Source organism: Hylobates moloch, unplaced genomic scaffold (assembly GCF_009828535.3).
Source record: "Hylobates moloch isolate HMO894 unplaced genomic scaffold, HMol_V3 SCAFFOLD_14, whole genome shotgun sequence".
Classification (NCBI taxonomy): domain Eukaryota; kingdom Metazoa; phylum Chordata; class Mammalia; order Primates; family Hylobatidae; genus Hylobates; species Hylobates moloch.
This window is the reverse complement of record NW_026652289.1, coordinates 59633983-59650628: the sequence shown is the minus strand read 5'-3', so window position 1 is coordinate 59650628 and position 16646 is coordinate 59633983. Positions and strand designations below refer to the sequence as shown.

At 45.2% G+C, this 16646-nt stretch overlaps 1 protein-coding gene across 1 annotated transcript in view; it reads left to right on the top strand.

Annotated features, from left to right (window-relative positions):
* NOX5 (NADPH oxidase 5) overlaps positions 1-16026 on the top strand; it is a 63533-nt gene extending 47507 nt beyond the window's left edge. The window contains exons 10-16 of the mRNA XM_058427855.1: positions 1818-1960; positions 6068-6112; positions 6659-6783; positions 7076-7157; positions 8202-8301; positions 14586-14752; positions 15819-16026. Coding sequence (XP_058283838.1) covers positions 1818-1960; positions 6068-6112; positions 6659-6783; positions 7076-7157; positions 8202-8301; positions 14586-14752; positions 15819-15950 — 794 coding nt within the window. The 3' untranslated portion in view covers positions 15951-16026. The remainder of the gene's footprint in view (positions 1-1817; positions 1961-6067; positions 6113-6658; positions 6784-7075; positions 7158-8201; positions 8302-14585; positions 14753-15818) is intronic.
* The last annotated feature ends 620 nt before the right edge of the window (positions 16027-16646 follow it).

Here is a 16646-nt window from a genome sequence, read left to right as displayed (position 1 = left end):
TTTGTATTTTTAGTAGAGTCTGGATTTCACCATGTTGGCCAGGCTGGTCTTGAACTCCTGACCTCAGGTGATCCACCCGCCTTTCCCAAAGTGCTGGGATTATAGGCATGAGCCACCATGCCCGACCTTCACCAGTTCTTGAAGGGATTTCTTCTGGGTCTTAGTTTGGAATCTGCCTGTCCTTGGACCCTGGGAGAGTCTCCTGCCCTGAGCTGAGAGGGTTCATGTGGGGGCTGGTAATATACCAACTTCGTTTACAGAGCTTGTTTACTGGATTCAGGAGTGGGACTCAGTTTAGCAGCTGTGGCTGAATGAATTCAACCACCATTCTTAGAGACGTCCTAGGTCTGAGTCATTGCTTGAGGCACTTCGAGCAACTCGGGATGCTGATGCCTGAATGAAGGAGGAAACCACAGAGAGGTGGATGGAGCTAGGATGCTAGAACTTGAGTTCCAGTCCTGACTTTTTAATCCACTCCTCATAAACTGTGAAGCACCTCTCTAAGCCTCTGTAAAATACAGGGTGACACCAGGTCATGAATTCCTTCATCAACTTGAATGGGACATCTTTATTTTTACTAAACTCTAACTGAAATTTAGCATTTTCTTCAATGATAAATGTGAGCAACAAACCCCAGGAGTATTAATGATACCTCTGACTTTTTCACGGTGAAAACCATGGATGCCTTTCTGTATGTTACAGTTGTGGGCAATGCTTCAAGAGTATTTATGCTCACTACTACTTCTGATTCCCAGGGCTCGTTGGGTCCTGCTACAGCTCATTAATTCATGTATTAACAAAGAAGCACATGGATTCCTAAGTCACAAATTTGTTTTTTTTTTTTAACATTTTGATAACTAATTATAACTGGATTCATATGTAATTTCTCTGTATATTACTTTATGTCAAGCTTGTCCAACCTGTGGCCGTTGAGCCGCATGTGGCCCAGGATGGCTTTGAATGTGGTCCAACACAAATTTGTAAACTTTCTTAAAACATGATGAGATTTTTGTGTGTCTGTGATTTTTTTTTCTTTTTAGTTAATCAGCTATTGTTAGTGTTAGTGTATTTCATGTGTGGCCCAAGACAATTCTTATTCTTCCAGTGTGACCCAGGGAAGCCAAAAGATAGGCCATCCCTGCTTCATGTTTTTAGACCCTTATTCTGAGAAGGAGACTATCCACTGCCTTCACAGGACTGCTAAGAGAATCCATGGTTTTAAAAAAAAAAAAAAAACAGGAAAAGGGCAAGAGTTCAAAGTGGGAGATGTCTTGCATCCTCCTCACTCTGATGTTGTGGATTCTATTTGGTGCCACTCAGCAGAAGAGTCACATCACCTCACACCACATTTCCATCAGGCATTCATTCAACAGAGGACCTTAGTAAGTATCTGCTACATCCCAGGCATGGGTACCATGAAAGCAGTTGGTACCACCATGGACTGAGCGCCTACTGTGTGCAGAGCCATTGAATAGCAGGAGGCCCTGTTTTGGTGAGACCTTGGCCTGATGAAGGTGGCAGAGTCCCCGCCTTTAGAAAATTCCTAGTGAGCTGCTCTGATCCTTTCTTTGGTACAGGAGTCTGTACCCTTATTAAGCTCAGGTTGACTTCATCAAGAAAGATCTCAAGGTCTGCCCCAGAGAGATCAGCTCTCCAAGTCCTGTGGCTGTGGCTGCTAGTTTGGTCCTGAGGAAGGACATTCAAACCAGGGCTTGGAGGGCTGAGGCCCAGCACCAATCCCTCCAGCGGGGTGAGGCTTGCTCCCTGGTGCCAGTCACTATGAACCTCCTTTCCCCTCCCACTCTTCTCTTGCTCAGACACTATCTGGCTGCACATTCGGTCCCAAGGCCAGTGGACAAACAGGCTGTATGAGTCCTTCAAGGCATCAGACCCACTGGGCCGTGGTTCTAAGAGGCTGTCAAGGAGTGTGACAATGAGGAAGAGTCAAAGGTTGTCCGAGGTAGGTGGCTACTGGAGGGAAGGGGTCCACTCTGCTGGCAAGTCCACAGAGACCAAGTTGCCTCCTTCTTCTCAGTGAGCATCAATTAGTGAGCAACTGCTGTGTACACAGATGGCAGCACAAGGGGGTTAGGCAACTGCTGACTCCATGGTCCAAGAACCTTCTCGAAGTCTGACCACTCCAGATCCTTCCCAGTCTGATGTCCCCCATTAGAAGGGGGAGAGAGCAACGGAAAGAGAGTGGAAATCGAAATCAGAAAAACCCACCTCCAGGTCTCTACTCTAATACTTTCTAACTGTGTGGGCTTGGGCAAGTCCTTTGGTTTGTTCATCTATAAAATAGAAGTAGTTTCCTCTGTTACTTACCTTTCTCCTGTGACTATTTTAAAAACCAGCTGAATGAATGCACATAAAGTATTGCTTGAAATAGGCAGCCTGGTCCAGGTGGGCCCCTCATCATCATCATCACCATCAGCAATGTTATTCTCTTTTGAGCCTTGATGAAACCTATAAAGCTGATGAGTTGCTGGTGCTATCAAGGCTTTGGAGGAACAGAGAGACAGAGCAACTGCTAAAGAAATAAGAATAGATGCTGAGGCTGAGGGTGGCTGAACTCAAACTAAGTAGACTGTGCCTCGTGACTGGGAGACAGGTTAACATATGAAAACCCTGCCATAGGAGACGTCCCAAGGCCTGGCCCAACCCTACCTTGCCATTGGGGAATTTAAAGTCCAGAGTTGAAATCCAGGTGAAATCCTGCTTGGCCAGACCAGAGGACCTTTCCAGGATCACACCAGGAGCAAAGGTCTGGGATATGCAGGGATAGGTAGGAGAAGCAGAACGTTCTTGGCTGTTAATCAGGGAAACTTCCTGAAGGAGGAAGCTGACTTTCAAAATCAGATGAGTCATGGCACACTGAGGATCAATGGGCTAGATACACTAAAAGCTGTTTTCTTGGGACCTCAGTCACCTCTGCCACTATAAATTGGCACAATCTTTCTGGCAGGCAGCCTGGCCATATGTGTCAGCATTTTAAATATGTATACCTACACACCAAGCAACTCCATTTTAGAGACGTATTCTTAAAAGCTAATTGGGGGCAGGCGCGGTGGCTCACGCCTGTAATTCCAGCATTTTGGGAGGCCGAGGCTGGCAGATCATGAGGTCAGGAGATTGAGACCATCCTGGCCAACATGGTGAAACCACGTCTCTACTAAAAACACAAAAATTAGCCAGGCATGGTGGTGCGTGCTTAGTCCCAGCTACTCGGAAGGCTGAGGCAGGAGAATCTCTTGAACCCAGGAGGCAGAGGTTGCAGTGAGCCAAGATTACACCACTGTACTCCAGCCTGGGCAACAGAGTGATGCTCCAACTAAAAAAAAAAAAAAAAAATGCTAATTGGACAGGTGCACACAAAATACAGTAATTTCCTTGTTCATTTAGCAAATATTTATGGAGCGCAGCATCTGCTGTTTTCCAGGTTCTGTTCTAGATGCTGGAGATCTATCAGTAAGCAACATAGGCATAGTCACTGCTTACCTTCTGGTGGGGAGACAGACAATGAACAAATAAAATATATGCATAATATGTCAGTTGATAATAAATGCTATAAAGATAAATAAGTCAGTGTCAAGAGGTAGGGATGGGAAAAGTGCTATTTCAGAGAGGGTGGTTGTTCTCAATAATGAGAAAATGAGGCTAATCAAAATTCCCAACAATAGGAAAATACCTAACTAAATTGCTGATCACCTTTACAATAGAATATTAAATCTCCTAAAAAAATGATTTGGTCAATTTAAATGTATTTACCTGGAAAACCAGTCAAGATGTAGTAAGTGGAAAAAGCAGGTTACTAAAAAGTATGCTCCATTTATGTAAAAGTGTTGTGTATGTCTGTGTCAGAAAAGAATCTGTAAGGGCATAGAGAAAATGTTGAGTAGTTATGTGCTCTGATACTTTTTCACTATTGTTTAATAGTTTCTATATCTGAATTTTTAAAACTAACATTATCGATTTGTGATTTAAATAATAAAGAAATTTCTGTTTTGAAACAAAGCAGAGTGTACAGCCCCCACTCGTCCATTCCTGCATCTCAGCATAGGGAGTTGTGGCATCCAAGGACGTCACTGGAGCTGACGTCCTACAGGCCCAAGGGAGATCCCTGGCCGCAGGACGAAGACCTGGTGTACACGAAGACAAAGGAGGAGACTCACACACAGTGGGAAGCCTCTTCTGAAGACAGTGGCCTAGTAAGGCTGAGGAAGGTGGGACTAGAGGCAGGAGGGCCAGCTGGCTTATCTTCCCAGGGATCGTGGGTCCTTGGAACATGCCTTAAGGGCAAGCCATGTTCAGGAAGGATGACACATCACCTGGATGTCTTTGAAGCCAATCATCTGCCTGCTACCTTCCTAACTTTTGCGTAAGAACTGCCCCAGTAATACTTTCTACTTAGTATTTCTCTTACATCCCAACATTACTTTAAACTTAATTGTATTTCAAAAGGAGTTAAAAGATTATTATCTCTAATGGAAAACTAGTATTGCATGCCACACAGGATAGCTCTGAAAGTAAAAACAATGAGAATCAATGTTATTAAATTCTTGCTAGATGGCCTGTCTGCTAAGGCTCCAAGCCACACTTCCTCCTTCCCTCCCTCCTTTCTTTCTTTCTTTCTTTCTTTCTTTTTTTCTTTCTTTCTTTCCTTCCTTCCTTCCTTCCTTCCTTCCTTCCTTCCTTCTTTCTTTCTTTCTTTCTCCTTCCTTCCTTCCTTCCTTTCCTTCTTTCTCTCTCTTTTTTTCTTTCTTTCTTTCTTTCTTTCCTTCCTTCCTTCCTTCCTTCCTTTTCTTTCTTTCTTTCTCTCTCTCTTACTTTCTTTCTTTTTTCTTTCTCTCTCTCTCCTTCCTTCCTTCATTCCTTCCTTCCTTCTCTCTCTCCCCCTCCCTCCCTCTCTCTCTTTTTTTCACTCTTTCTTTCTTTTCTTTCTTTCCTTTCTCACTTTGTAAAAAGGAAGGAAAAAAGAGAAGAGATTAGTAAGTGTTAGAGAGGTGGTAAAGATGCATTAGCCAGAATGGAAGGCTTTCTCGTTGCCATCAGAAGGACTAAAGAAAACTGAAAGGAGAAGGGCTGTCTCACCGCATAACTCTCAAACCACAGCCAGGAGTTCATGCCCCACACCAGGGGAGCAGCCTTCAGTCATCTCCGGACAAAGAAGCAACACGGCGTGATATCACGATCCTGGACAGGCAGGAGGAGACCCAGGCTCTACCCGAGCTCTTTGGGAACGTGGGCACACCCTTCCCATGCTCTCAGCCTGGATGATTGCGAGGGTCACTCCTAACTCTGCCTCCTGCACCAGAGCGGGAAATAGCACTGGCTCCTTCAGACCTGTTCTGGGGTCTGCTTCCTTCACCTTCCAGAAGGAAAGGCATTGACTCGGACAGGGCTGTCTGACTGTCTACCACGCTCTAAGTCCTGAGGAAGACAGAGGAGGCCTGCTCCCTTCCCCCCAGGAGCACACTGTCTGAACCCCAGAGCAAAGCTCTAGGGCCTGGGGAGCTGTGAGCCAGGGGAGGCCCTGGCTTCTCTGATTGGAGAAGGTGGGAAGAGCTTCAAAGAGGAATAGCAACTTCAAATGAGCTGGACAATGAAGGATACAGTGTGCACTGAAGGAATTTGACAGCTGGGGAAGAGGAAAGGGTGTTTCAGGCAGAGGGAAAAGAATATTTCAGGCTAGGAGGGGAGTGCTGTCCAGTCACACCCTGAAACTGACTTGTGCTGGACCATAGAAGCCACTGTTAAATTTTCAGGAATTTCGTGAGCTGGTTATTAAACACAGTTGTTATGGTGGGAGCCACGGAGGGCAGGATTTACACCACAGAAATGGGCAGAAGCTAACAATCAAGACTGTCATCCCTTCTCCAGAAGTCAGTTTACCAGCACATCCCTGATGTTCTCCTTCAGAAGGGCTTCGTGTTCCCTGAATCGTTTGGGAAGAAAAAGCAATTCCCTTTTTATGAAGTTGCTCAGACTGGCAAGGGCAAGAAACTTCTAAGAAATGCCTAATACTGTCCATTCTAAGATGCATAACTCTCTGCTCTACTCCCTGCAGGGCTCTGAGATACTTTTGGAGAAACACAAATTCTGTAACATCAAGGTGAGAGGCTGCAGGGGTGGACATGAGCAAGAATGCCTGCCCCAACCAAAGGAAATAAAGTCTTTGCCTTTAAGGAGGGGCTGTTGTGGTTGTGGGTACTCAAGCTCCTCAAATCCCCATGGGCTGACATCCAGGTATCTGGGTCATGTAATCACATCCCTCCCCCTGCTCTTTATATCCAAGGGTGCTCAGCCTCACCCTTGGCCTGTCTCTTTACCAGAAGCAGGGATGGGTGTGCAGCGTATAGGGCTACGTGCTGTCTGTCCCTGTCTCCTGGGCACCCACGGTACACACCCCAGGGATGCCGATTGGGTCCTTGTTTTCACTAGCTCTGCAGTCTAACACCTAGAGCTCTCCTGAGACTGGTGCTGAGAGCACAGGATGTGGAAAGAGCACTGGAGTGGGAGCCACTTAGTCCTGGCTTCCAGCCCAGGAGATGTCTTTCTATGTATAAAGGGGGTCCTGAAGCCCTGGGGACATCCCCTGGTAGCAGAGGAGACCAGCGTCACCCCCCATCTCTCTACTCTGATGCCCTCTTGTGCACAGTGCTACATCGATGGGCCTTACGGGACCCCCACCCGCAGGATCTTTGCCTCTGAGCATGCCGTGCTCATCGGGGCAGGCATCGGCATCACCCCTTTTGCTTCCATCCTGCAGAGTATCATGTACAGGTGGGTGAACAGTATGCTCCTGCCTGCATCCTGGGTCAGAGCCCCAAGGCACCCTCCCCGCTCCTCCTCCTTTTATTCCTTCTCCTTCCTCTCCTTTCACCTGTCTCTCTCTGCTCTTCTCTCTCTTTCCTCTCCTGCTCTGCCCCCCTCTCCTTTTTGTGTCTCATCCCTCCCCTTCCTTATAGAGTGGGCTCTGCCACCCCATCCTTGCTGCCTGTCCCCTGAACTGTTCTCTGGGGTCCTGAAAAATCTCACCCCAAATTTACAACCCCTTCCTCCTGCCTCCCCTCAGGCACCAGAAAAGAAAGCATACTTGCCCCAGCTGCCAGCACTCCTGGATTGAAGGTGTCCAAGACAACATGAAGCTCCATAAGGTGAGTACCACCTCCTGCAGGCAGGCCTCCAGACCTTCTCCCCTGGACACCTCCTAAAATAGGAGCCCATCCTCCTGTGCAAAGGTGGGAGCAGACAGGTGATCCCTGATGGGATCTTTCTTTCCCTACAATACCCTGAATTCTCTTAAATAAGTTATCCTGGTGCCTCCTGAATGTCTGAGCCCCGCCCCTGCTTCAACATTCCCATCACCTCTGAGAGATGTTCTGAACATTTCATTAAAGGTTGCATAGCTTGACAGCCAGGCAGTCTGGATTCAGTTACAGCCATGATGCTACCTATCCATGACCCTATGGTGGTTTTAAGAATGAAAACATACTGGCTGGGCATGGTGGCTCATGCCTGTAATCCTAGCACTTTGGGAGGCCAAGGCAGGCAGACCACTTGAGCCCAAGAGCTCAAGACCAGCCTGGGCAACTTGGCGAAACCCCGTCTCTAACAAAAATACAAAAATTAGTTGGGTGTGGTGGTGAGCACCTGTGGTCCCAGCTACTTGGGAGACTGAGGTGGGCTCACTTGAGCCCAGGAGGCAGAGGTTGCGGTGAGCTGAGACCACACCACTGCACTCCAGCCTGAGTGACAGAGTGAGACTCTGTCTCAAAAAAGAAATAATAAAGATAATAATAATAATTAAAATAATATAATCAAATAATAATGAAAACATGTTTGCCTTTTGAAAATTCATCATCCTGTATAGGCCACTTAGAAGTGTTTCTTAAAAAGTAATTTATGTTTTTCTGGCTATCCTGAGCTAGTATTTCAACACACTGTTTGTTGTAAACAATAGAAGATAATAGAGAAAATCCCCGCCTTGGGGTCAGAAACCTGGTTCTGGTCCCATGCTGCCCTGTGATCTGGGCATGGCTGCTCACCTCTATGAGCCTTGATTTTTCCCTCCCTTAAATGGGTATCTGAATGTTCCCTGCTTACTTCGAGGTGGTCATATGGGTCCTAGGGATTACAGAGGTGAGCCTCCTGCAAATGAGGGAGACCAAGCCTCTGAGCTGAAGGGCCTCTCTCCCTAGGTGGACTTTATCTGGATCAACAGAGACCAGCGGTCTTTCGAGTGGTTTGTGAGCCTGCTGACTAAACTGGAGATGGACCAGGCCGAGGAGGCTCAATATGGTAAGAGAGGGACAGGGCCTGAGGGCAGTAGGAGTAGGGCAGGGGCCTTCAGCTTCTTTAAAAAAATAATTTATTGATATGAAACTCAGGTAACCTAAAATGAAGCATTTAACCATTAAAGTGAACCCAGAGTCTTTTTTTTTTTTTTTTTTTTTGAGACAAGGTCTCACTCTGTCGCCCAAGCTGAAGTGCAGTAGCGTGATTATGGCTCACTGCAGCCTCCACCTCCCAGGTTCAAGCAATCCTCCCGCCTTAGCCTCTGGAGTAGCTGGAACCACAGGTGCAGGCCTCCACTCTCGCTAATTTTTTTTTTTATTTTTGTAGAGATGAAATCTCCTTAAATTGCCCAGGCTAATTCAGAGTCTTTTTAAGAGGTGTTTATTCCATTTCTGGAGAAGTAGGATTGGGGGAAGTTCTATTAAAATGTAACATTTTGTAAAGTTGAAAAATAGAAGGGGGAAAAAAAAGCCATCATAATCTCATGCAGCTATCCAGGCTATCCAGATGACATCAAGCATTTTAAAGGATTCCCTTCCAATTTTTGTTTACTTATTCATATTTTATAAAAATATATTTCTTTAGTTTTGTAATTTATCGTTTTCATGACATATCTTTTAATTCAGAATAGGCACATGTTGAAAATTTAAATTCCTAGGCCTCACCTCAGATCTTCCAAATCAGATAGATTCTCTGAGAGTCAGGCTCAGGGATGTACATTTTAACATGCTCCTCAAATGATTCTTATTCACACGAATTTGTGTTTGGCTTTTGAAGTATAATTTACATACAATAAAATTTACCAATTTAAGCGTACAATAAATACAATGACATTTTGACAAATGCATACAGTAGTGTAACCACCAACCACTGCAATCAAAATATGGAGCATTTCTTTCCATTACTCCTGAAAATTTCCTCTTCCTGTTTTGCAGTCAACACCCTCCCCTGACTTGTAACCCCTGGCCACTACTGGTCTGCTTTCTATCACTACAATTTTGCCTTTTACAGAATTTTACATAAATGGAATCATATAATATGTAGTCTGTTCCATCTGACTTCTTTCACTTAGCATAATACCTTCAAGATTTATCCATGTTGTTGCATGTATCAGTAAGTCATTCATTCCTTTTCATTGCTGAGTAGTATTCCATTTTATGGGTGTACCACCATTTGTCCAATTATCTTTTAAAAAGAAATTTAAAAATCAGAAAAGCAAATTTTTTATTTTTATACATATATTTACCATTTCTGGGGTCTTTTCACTTTTTGTGCCTGGATCGAGATTTCCATCTGGGAAAGTTTTCCTTCTGCTTGAAGAACTGATGGTTCTTTGTAATGCAGGTCTGCTGGTGAGAAACTCTTTTGGCTTTTGACTGCAAACACCTTAGCTCTGTCGCCCAGGTGCAATCTCGGCTCGCTGCAACCTCCGCCTCCCAGGTTCAAGCAATTCTTCTGCCTCAGTCTCCCAAGTAGCTGGGATTACAAGCGCCCGCCTCCACGCCAGGCTAATTTTGTATTTTTAGTAGAGAGGGGTTTTACCATGTTGGCCAGACTGATCTCAAACTCCTGACCTCAAGTGATCCACCTGCTTCAGCCTCCCAAAGTGCTGGGATTACAGGCGTGAGCCACCGGCCTGGATTTTGTGTTATTTCTTTAAATAGTACTGCACTTCGTTCTGGTGCACAGTTAAATTATGTAAGACTGTGGATCTTCTTGAGGCTCACTTCTAACTTTTATTAGGGTGAGTCTAGAGCAGCCTTTAGTGTGGGATTAATTTAGCCCTAGTACTAAGGTGATACACCTCTGAGGACCCTACCTAATGCCCTATATACGGCAAAGCCTCTTCGCTTTTAGTGAGAACACAAACTATTTCCAGCTGTTTAAGCTCGAGGTATCGTTCATCCTAGTTTTTCTGGTCATTTTCTTTCACACATTCAAATTAATGCTCAGCCAGAGACTTAGGAGAAACTATACAGATTTTCAGAACTAGTGAGTAGCTTCCTCCCTGCCTCCCCTCCTCCCTGCAGCTCTCCTTCTCTCCTTCCCTCCTTCCCTCTCTTCCTTTCTGCAGTTCACTTTTCCAGTCTTGTGCTTAACATTCTGGCTGTCCTGGCCTCTGTGAATGCCAGTTTTCTGTCTTTTCTCCTCTCCTCAGGAGACTGCATCAGGCAGTAAGCGGGGCTATTGTAGGGCTTACTTCATCTGTTTCTCTTTTCTCAGCAATGATAGTCCCGTGCCACCTGCTGACCAATGTCTGGAAACCATTGTTTCATGTGTTTTGTCCACTTTTCTGGTTGTTTCAGGTGGAAGGGTAAATGTGGTTCATTTTATGGCAATGTAAATTTTTCTTTTTTTTTTTTTGAGACACAGTCTGGCTCTGTCACCCAGGCTGGAGTACAGTGGCGCTCACTGCAACCTCTGCCTCCCGGGCTCAAGCGATCCTCCCACTTCAGCCTCCTGAGTAGCTGAGACTACAAGTGTGTGCCACCATGCCCAGCTAATCTCATTTTTTTGTAGATGGGATTTCTCCAGGTTACTCAGGCTGGTCTTGAACTCCTGAGCTCAAGTGATCTACCAGCTTTGGCCTCCCAAAGTGCTGGGATTACAGGCATGCACCACTAAATCTGGCCTGCAACATACATTTTTGATGTACACAAGCTGTGAGTAGAGACAAACATGGATAAAGAGATATATTTATTGGGGGTGAGTGCTCAACCTTTTTTCTGAAGAAATGACAATCAAAAAGTTTAGAGAGTAATCTAAGATAAAGATTGGACACCCTTTTTTCCTTCCATTCCTGTTTTTTTTTTTTAAAGATTAAATATATTAACATATATGAAGTCTTTAACTGTTTGGTCCCTTCTTTTATACTTTTATCAAAAATGAATGTTTGGCCTGGTGGCTCACGCCTGTAATCCCAGTGCTTTGGGAGGCCAAGGTAAGAGTATTGCTTGAGGCCAAGTTTGAGACCAGCCTGGGCAACATAGGCACATGCTGTCTCTACAAAAAATATTTTTTAAAAAACTAGCTAGGCATGGTGGCATGCACCTGTAGCCCTAGCTACTTGGGAGGCTGAGGTGGGAGGATCACTTGAGGCCAAGAATTTGAGGCTGCAGTGAGCCATGATAGCCCTACTGCACTCCAGCTTGGGCAACAGAGGAAGACCCTGACTCAAAAAAATAAATAAATAAAAGGTTTGAATGTCCTCCCCTCAACCTCTCCAACCTCTCCCTTCTCACTGCCCCAGTGTTTGCTGTATTCTACATTTTTTACTAAGCATTTACTCTCATCATTATTAAGTATGATAAAATATTTCTCTGGATCATATCATAGTCTTCATGGGACATCTTTGTGGAATACTGAGAGTTTACACTATATTTAAATGTTAACCTGTTAGAGTCATTGTTTTGTTTTCCTTATAATTTGTACAAGGAGAAATATCTTTAGATATGTTTCTAACTTTTTAAGGGAATTGGCGTAGTGTTTTAGACTTGTTGAGTTCGTTAGAACTAGGTCGTATTTGACTATTTAATTATCACAAGGTTGTCATGAGTGAATTCAAATTCCTATGATAAACACAGTTTATACATTCAAGTAATCAAACACAGTTTTCTACAAGAAACTATCCAAACAGACCTAGTTTACTATAGCAAACATTCAGAGCCTTAAAGTCCAAGTCAATAGTCTTTGGAAGATAAGTCTTCAAGCTTAGAATAGTTCAGTAAAGCTCCTTGCCCTTTCTTGTAAATAACAATTACAGCAAATATTTATATAGCATTGACTTCTTTTTTCTAAGTGCTTTTACGTATATCCATTAGAAACTCAATTTTATGATGACAAGCTAAAGGAAAAGTTTAAATTTAATTTAAATTTTCTAGTTACTGGCACATAAATATTTGCTGTTTGCTTCTTCCTAATCTGTGTAAACAAAGGGTAAGAGCTAACTCAGTGCTTTGCATTCTCAAAGCCACTTGAGTCAACAACTCTATCACATCAAATTTCTTTCAGGGTTTCTCATTAACTGCAGCTGAAACTTGTGGCTTCTGATTTCAACTTTAATTATACGTCAAGGTTTGCATTAAATAATTTTTGGTTTATAATTTTTCATTTCTATAGCTTAAGCGTCAATTATTCTGTCTAAGTTTGTATCTTTACTCACCCTTAATAGCTATAAGACCTTGGGCATATTATTTAACTAGTTTGCCTTGAAAGTAGTTATCTGAAAAATCTGGATGCTACTAGTACCCACCTCATAGGATTGTCATGGGAATTAGATGAGATGTCATCTGCAAAACACATAGAACAGTGACTGGAGCTTAATAAACTGCCTGATAAATTTAGTGGTGGTGGTGGTGGTAATAGTAACTGCTTAATAAATTTATTTGTAGTAGAAGTACTAGTAGTAATAACTGTTTAATAAAAGTAGTAGTAGTATTTAATGGCTAATTAATGAATGGTGTAGTTAGTGATTATACCATAAATTATTTAACCAAGCTCCTACTACTGGACATTTTGTTTATTCCTTGTTCTCCATAATCATAAAAATGCCAAAATTAATATATTTGTGCACATAGTTTTTTTCCTTGCTTTGGATGATTTTCTTAGGAAAGTATCCCATAAATTAGATGAGTATCCCAAACACAGCTGGATGGAGAGGGTGAAAACCTCGCCAGGTCATCCTCCATAGTCCCTTTTTCTTCTCCCTCCCACCGTGGTGTCTCCCCTTCTCTCCTCTTACCCCTCTCTGGGTTATGGTGACTCTAAGGGAGGGTAAGAAGTGGGGGGTCCCCCAGGTGGGCATCTCATAATACATGTCCCTCCCTCCCACACCATCCAGCATGACTAGGGGTTAAGTGACATGTGATATGAAATGTGCTATCCCTCCTAGGGCCATTTGCATTGTAACAGCGGTTGAGCCCTTAGGCCAAATGAAAAATGGGTTGATGATGACTTAGGAAACAATAGAGAGCAGGTTGGAATGGCAAAGCTCCTTTAGTCTGGGTGTAGGGGAAGAGAAGGAGAGGAGAAGGATGAGGTGATCATCAGTCAGCTCCGGAATGCTCCTTCCCACATCCTAGATCAGGCTCTGCCAACTCTGGCTTGAACCGATGCTCAAGCCTAAGGCAGCACTCACCAATCTTTTTCTCATCATGGCACACATAAAAATGATAACATTCATATGTCATGTCTGGGTATGGAACACAGAGGTGCCCACCTGGGAGCTCCTGAGTGCTGAGGGATCAGTATCCCAGCAGACCTATAACTCTGTGGCGCAGAACTGCGGGTGCTCTGGCCTTGTGGGCTCCTTCATGCCAGTCTCCTTCCCCGTCTCTTCAGCTCTCCGATGCCCCTTCCTAAAGTGCTGTTTCATTATGTCACACCCTACTCAGTTACTCTCAACCTTCCCCTCTCTCCTAGCTGGGCGTTCAAGACCCTTCTCATTCTGGCCTCAATCTGTTTCTAGTCCCATCTCCTTTTGCTCCCATCCGAGGATGCGGCTCCAGCCGGGCACCACACCTGTCCTGCAAACATCGCGTTTGTTCCAGCCTCTCACTCTGTGCTCACACTAGTCCTTCTTAGCATGCTTTCCCTTCACCTCTGCTTTTACTCTCACCCCTCGTCCCAGACCTAACCCAGTCCCCATCCCTTCTGGGAAGCAGCTCTGTCTGCATCGGCCCTTCCCTGCATATCAGTAACCTTCATGCTATGATCCATTCACTCGACCCTTGACCCTTTAGTCCAAATTACCTTTTCAAGTGTGTGTGGCTTGTGTCCCCAGCCAGGCTGAGGACAGACATGTGAGGCATGGAAGGGCATGAGCTTTGGAGCCCAGGGACTGCCATGCTCACTGCCCTGGGATGCATTTCTTCTTCTATAAATACAAAAAGTCTTGGCCAGGCACGGTGGCTCACACTTGTAATCCCAGCACTTTGGGAGGCTGAGGCGGGTGGATTGCTTGAGTCCAAGACCAGCCTGAGCAACATAGTGAAATCCTTTCTCCACAAAAATACTAAATAAATAAATATAAAAGATCTAACTCTTGGAGTGGTTGTGAGGCTCACCTTAGTGCATATAAAGTAACTAATGTGTGCCATGCACATAGTAGGCCCAGCTCAAGCAACGGGCTGCCTTTCCTCTCCATGGCACTGATTACACGACAGATCCTGGGCAAAAGACCTACGGGTCTCCTTCCAAGCCCCAGGGTAAGGTAGTGGTTGGCATCCTGCCCTGTGCCCATCATGGGTACTAGACCCTCAGTGCAGCCCTCGTCCCCTGCCCAACAGGCCGCTTCCTGGAGCTGCATATGTACATGACATCTGCACTGGGCAAGAATGACATGAAGGCCATTGGCCTGCAGATGGCCCTTGACCTCCTGGCCAACAAGGAGAAGAAAGACTCCATCACGGGGCTGCAGACACGCACCCAGCCTGGGCGGCCTGACTGGAGCAAGGTAATGCCAACTGGAGCCCTGCAGCTTACAGGTATGGATGAAGCTGAGAGCCCGAGGCAGCGGTGGGGAGACGAGGCCCAAGCTGTCAGGGGCAAAGTGTGAGGTTAAGTCCAGAGTCCAGAAGGGACCTCATGGTGTAAAAGGTAAACAGGGCACCTACACTGGCTTTATCACTAGCCTTTGTTCCATCATTAGCCTCAGTTTCTCCATCTGTTCAGAGAGGAAGTTAGTCTCTATGACCTCAAAGACCCCTGCAGCCTTGACTCCCTATGGACCAGTGTCAGAAGGCCTGAGTGGACAGGGACCTGGAAAAACACCAAATCTTATCATCTCCTGTTACAAATGGGGAAACTGAGGCACAGAGACATGAAATCGTTTGCAATCCTTTTATTTTATTTCTCAGATTGGTTTTATTATTATTTTTCTTCCCTGAACACTTACCTGTCAGGGTATGCAGTTTGCAGGAAGTGGCCCAGAAGGTGCTGCTTTTAAAAGTGCTGCAGATGACCCCATGCCTGGGTCACGACAGCTGAGTGGGAGGGGAATGTCCATGGTGAGTGCTTGGGCATCAAAGAGGACTTTCAGAAAAAGGCAATTCATAAGCAGAATTTGGGGTAGAAAAGGGTTCTCACTGGGGGAAAGACTGACATCAGGAAAGATATTTAAATGACAGCAGGTGGCCAGCCCTGGGGACTAACACCAGGTTCAGACTCCCATGGGAGTCCCAGAGCACTGTATGCATCTCTCTGCGTGTCTAATTTAGTGCCTGTCTCCCACAGTTGCAGATCCTTGAGTGGAGGGCCTAGGTCTTATTTATTTCTGGCCCTGGTCCTCTACCTGGGGTTCTGGGTCATGTTGCCAGTTGAACAAATGGCTCTTAGTTGAACGGCTGAGTGTCGAACTCTGCTGTAAAACCCAACAGCTGTGCGGTGCAGCTCCCTGTGTAAAATGGGAATGCTCATTGCTGCCGACCCGTTAAGCTGTTACCGCCAGGCGGTTGTGTCACTGGTGAGTCAGCAGCTCCACCTATCTTCCCTCTTCTCTTCCTCAACCCCACTGACTCCAGGTGTTCCAGAAAGTGGCTGCTGAGAAGAAGGGCAAGGTGCAGGTCTTCTTCTGTGGCTCCCCAGCTCTGGCCAAGGTGCTGAAGGGCCACTGTGAGAAGTTTGGCTTCAGATTTTTCCAAGAGAATTTCTAGCCTCACCTCTCCAAGCTCTGCCCCAAATCCACACCATGGGTCTGCTTCATCGCATTAGTATAAATGCCCCCACAGAGACCAGCCTCAGATGACCCACACAATAAGACAAAGCCTAGGGACCCCCAATCCTCCTCAACACGGAGAACATGAGACCCAAAGGGGCAGATGAACTTCCTCTAGAACCTAGGGGAAGGGACAGTGCCTTGTTCATTCTGCTGTAGATCCTGGGGTTGCTGTGAAACTGAGGAAACCAGAGGCTGGTCATGGGAGCTTGGGGGTGGGGTTCGAGGGGGCAGAGGGCAACCACTCCTCCAAACATTTTCCGACGGAGTCTCCCCCTACATCCATGGTCCCAAACCTGCCCAATCATCACAGTCATTTGGAAGCTTGTATCTCCGGCATCTTATAAAATTGTTCAAATATACAGAAAGTGAGAAGAATAATACAGTGAACAGTGTTACCTACTTTCTAGACTCCCCAGTTAATATTTTGCTGTTTATCACATATTATCCATCAGTTCCTCCTCCCTCTTTCCATCTGTTAATTTATCTGATTTTTTGGATGCATTTTCAAGTTAGGTGCAAATATCTCAGCACACCTTGCCACTTGGAGGAGCCTTCTTTAAATGCACATTCCTTGGTCCCACTACCAGAAATTCTGATTCTGATGATCTGGGAATGAAACCTGAAATATGTA